This window comes from Acyrthosiphon pisum, chromosome X (assembly GCF_005508785.2).
Source record: "Acyrthosiphon pisum isolate AL4f chromosome X, pea_aphid_22Mar2018_4r6ur, whole genome shotgun sequence".
Lineage (NCBI taxonomy): Eukaryota > Metazoa > Arthropoda > Insecta > Hemiptera > Aphididae > Acyrthosiphon > Acyrthosiphon pisum.
Genome location: NC_042493.1, coordinates 22,219,003 through 22,221,901, shown reverse-complemented (window position 1 = coordinate 22,221,901; position 2,899 = coordinate 22,219,003). Strand labels below are relative to the sequence as shown.

Here is a 2,899-nt window from a genome sequence, read left to right as displayed (position 1 = left end):
GAGAGTACTATTGGGCGGCGACCAAAACTCGTCCATTCTCGCGCATTCCCACCACTAAAACTCCCAAACTGCTGGCCGCCGACACCGATGTCGCCACCATCGCCGACGCTGCTGCCACCACCGTCGTCGCTTAGTGAGTGGGGGTATTTACGGCGGCAACTAGATGGTAGAGTGGGAGAAATTTGGGTACGAAACCGCGGAGCTCGATCATTTGGATGCGCGAAGGAATAGTACTCTCTCGTTGGCTTTAGTATAGCAATGGCTTCAATTAAGATTAGTTTCTTGATTGAATCTTGAATCCATCGCCGATAATAAATCATTAAGCAGTTCATTATAAACCGATATCTTCATTTCATCTAATTTATTTAAAAAAAAAAATTGAGATTTAGATTTGTTATCAATTTGAGTCGATACTTTTCTACGAATAACATCTGGAACAATTATTCCATGTTTTTTACATAAAGCAACTGCTTGTTCAAAAATATTTTCAAATTCTTTATTTTCATTTCTCATACTTTTAAGATTTAATGTTAAAGACCGTATATTATCAATTGCCAACAAAAGATTTAGTGTTGGTGATTGAAGTACTGAGCTAACATTTAAAATAACATTTTATATTGGATGCATCATAAACATGCCAAAAATGAACTCAAATCTTTTTATTTGGTACCTATAAAAGTCTTTTGCACTCATCTCAGGATTGAGACCCCAGTTCTCCTGTACTGATAAGCATGTTTGAGACATAGGGCGCTTCGGCCCTTGAAAAATCTCGGGGCGTGCCTGAGCATGCCTGGCACGCCCTGTGCGCACGCTTATGTTGGTGGTCGCGATATGAGACCTATGGCTCGAGAACAACGCTCGCCGCGAGACAAAATCGGATCGGAAAAAACGATAACTAAGTACCTACCTATAATCGATAATATGCGGAATCATAAAAGACGATATGACGGTGAAGATAAAACGTTTTAGGTTGGTCTTACTTTGTTTGCATAAACTAACAAACTCGACATTAAACAAAAAAAAAATCCCTGTACACGCCGATAAGAGTTAATTATTTTAACGCAATTGGAAGCGGTGATTTCCGCTGTTTTTATTAAACACACGTGCAACATAATATAGACATTTAGACGTGTTCTGGTGAAGCAATGATAAAACAGGTTAGATTTTGTTGTAAGCTCAACAGTTATTCAGGTAAAATTTCTCAATTTTTTTATTTTTTATTTTAATTACTTCAAAATTAAAAATATGAAAAAATATAGTTTCTATTATTAATTTTAGGATACATGGGGATAAAATCCTAAATGTAGAAAAGTCGATCAAGCTAGCCAACTTGACATATTATTCAAATACTTCTTTCAGATTTTTTACCTTTGACTACTTTGATTAATCGGTATGTTGGTAATACATTAAACGACCCTCTATTGCGTGTGTGTTAGACAATGACAGAAAATCACCACTGATTACAATCACCTTAAGTGTTATTTTGTTCTGTTTTGTATACCTAGTACTTTAAAGTCACGAGGAAGTGTATAATGTTATTATTAATATTTAAGTTTCCGTATCAAAATATTTAAATAATTAATATTTTTACAAGTCCACGTGTACGACACGTGTACGACCCGATTGTATCATAACGTGCAAACGACACGACAATAATGAATTCGCACTCTTGGAGCAAGACCGCGTCTTCTTTATTTTTGTAGTTTTGAGAAAAATCAATTTAAAATTTAAAATTTAACCCATGAATGTAATTTATATTTTATTTCAGTGATTTAAACCTTTTATTAAACAATTTTGGATTGATCTTCATTCCATAGGTAACAGTTAGCTTCAATTTCACCCATATTGTAAACTGTTAAGTTGTAAGTGGAAAATTTTCTTGAATAATAAAAATTTGATACTTTGGCTGATGGCGTTGTTAAAACACTTTGAAGGTCATAACATGCTACTACGATACTATTTTTATTTTTTAATGCCAACTCTTTATCATTATTTTTTTCAACTCTGGATAATTCAGTTTCTTGTTTATGCAATAACAAATTTTGTTTTAGTTTAACCTTTTCATTGTCATTCTTGTTATTAAATTTTTCACATAATCCACACTGATCTTTTTGGGATAAAAAATATTAAATCTGGTATTGAAGATGTAAGAGTATGCAGAAAATTTACAAGATGATACTTTATTAGCTTTACATTTTGCATCAAACAATCTCTACATTTCTGCAATAGTGATCCGTCAATGAACTCTCTGGATGTTTGATTTCTCAAATAGTGTGATTCTATGCGTGCAAATGAATTAATGTGATCGCAAATTTGATTGATTATTTCTGGAGCTAACTTCTTTTTATTTCCGTGTTTTCCTCTCAAATCACCCTCTACAAAATTATTAGTTCTACCTCCTTTTATCAATGCTGTTCTAACAAATCTATCTCCTATGATTAAGGTTGCCATAAAAATTTTTTACATACTCTTTTATTTACATCTTCTATAAACAAAAAAAAACTGCTATTTGATAAACGAGTACATCCTTCTTTTTGGTATTTGTATTTAGTTATTATGACAGTTGTACATTTTACTACAAAAGCCCTTTGCTTCGAAATATCTGCCATTGCCCAAAATGATCCTAACAATTTTTCCCTCATATTGTTTGTAAAATTTGTAGTACATTTATACTTGCACTTTTCCATGCATCAACATTTTTAATTTTTTACGTGTAATTGCTTTATCTTTACTAGTTACTCCTGTACCACTTGTGCAGAGTTCAATATTATTATTTTGAATGATAAGAGTGTTAGTGGTTTTTTCACTTTCAGATTTTGAGTTTCATATACAGGGTGATTTTTTTAAGCATGCTCACCCTATTTTATGCTTAAATTATGCATATATTCAATTTATTTTT

The 2,899-nt window shown here is 32.6% G+C and overlaps 1 protein-coding gene across 1 annotated transcript in view; it reads right to left on the bottom strand.

Moving 5' to 3' along the window:
* Window positions 1-2,088: 2,088 nt before the first annotated feature.
* LOC100571269 (zinc finger BED domain-containing protein 1-like) overlaps window positions 2,089-2,899 on the bottom strand; it is a 3,938-nt gene continuing 3,127 nt past the window's right edge. Inside the window, exon 3 of the mRNA XM_029485047.1 lies at window positions 2,089-2,432. Coding sequence (XP_029340907.1) covers window positions 2,089-2,432 — 344 coding nt within the window. The remainder of the gene's footprint in view (window positions 2,433-2,899) is intronic.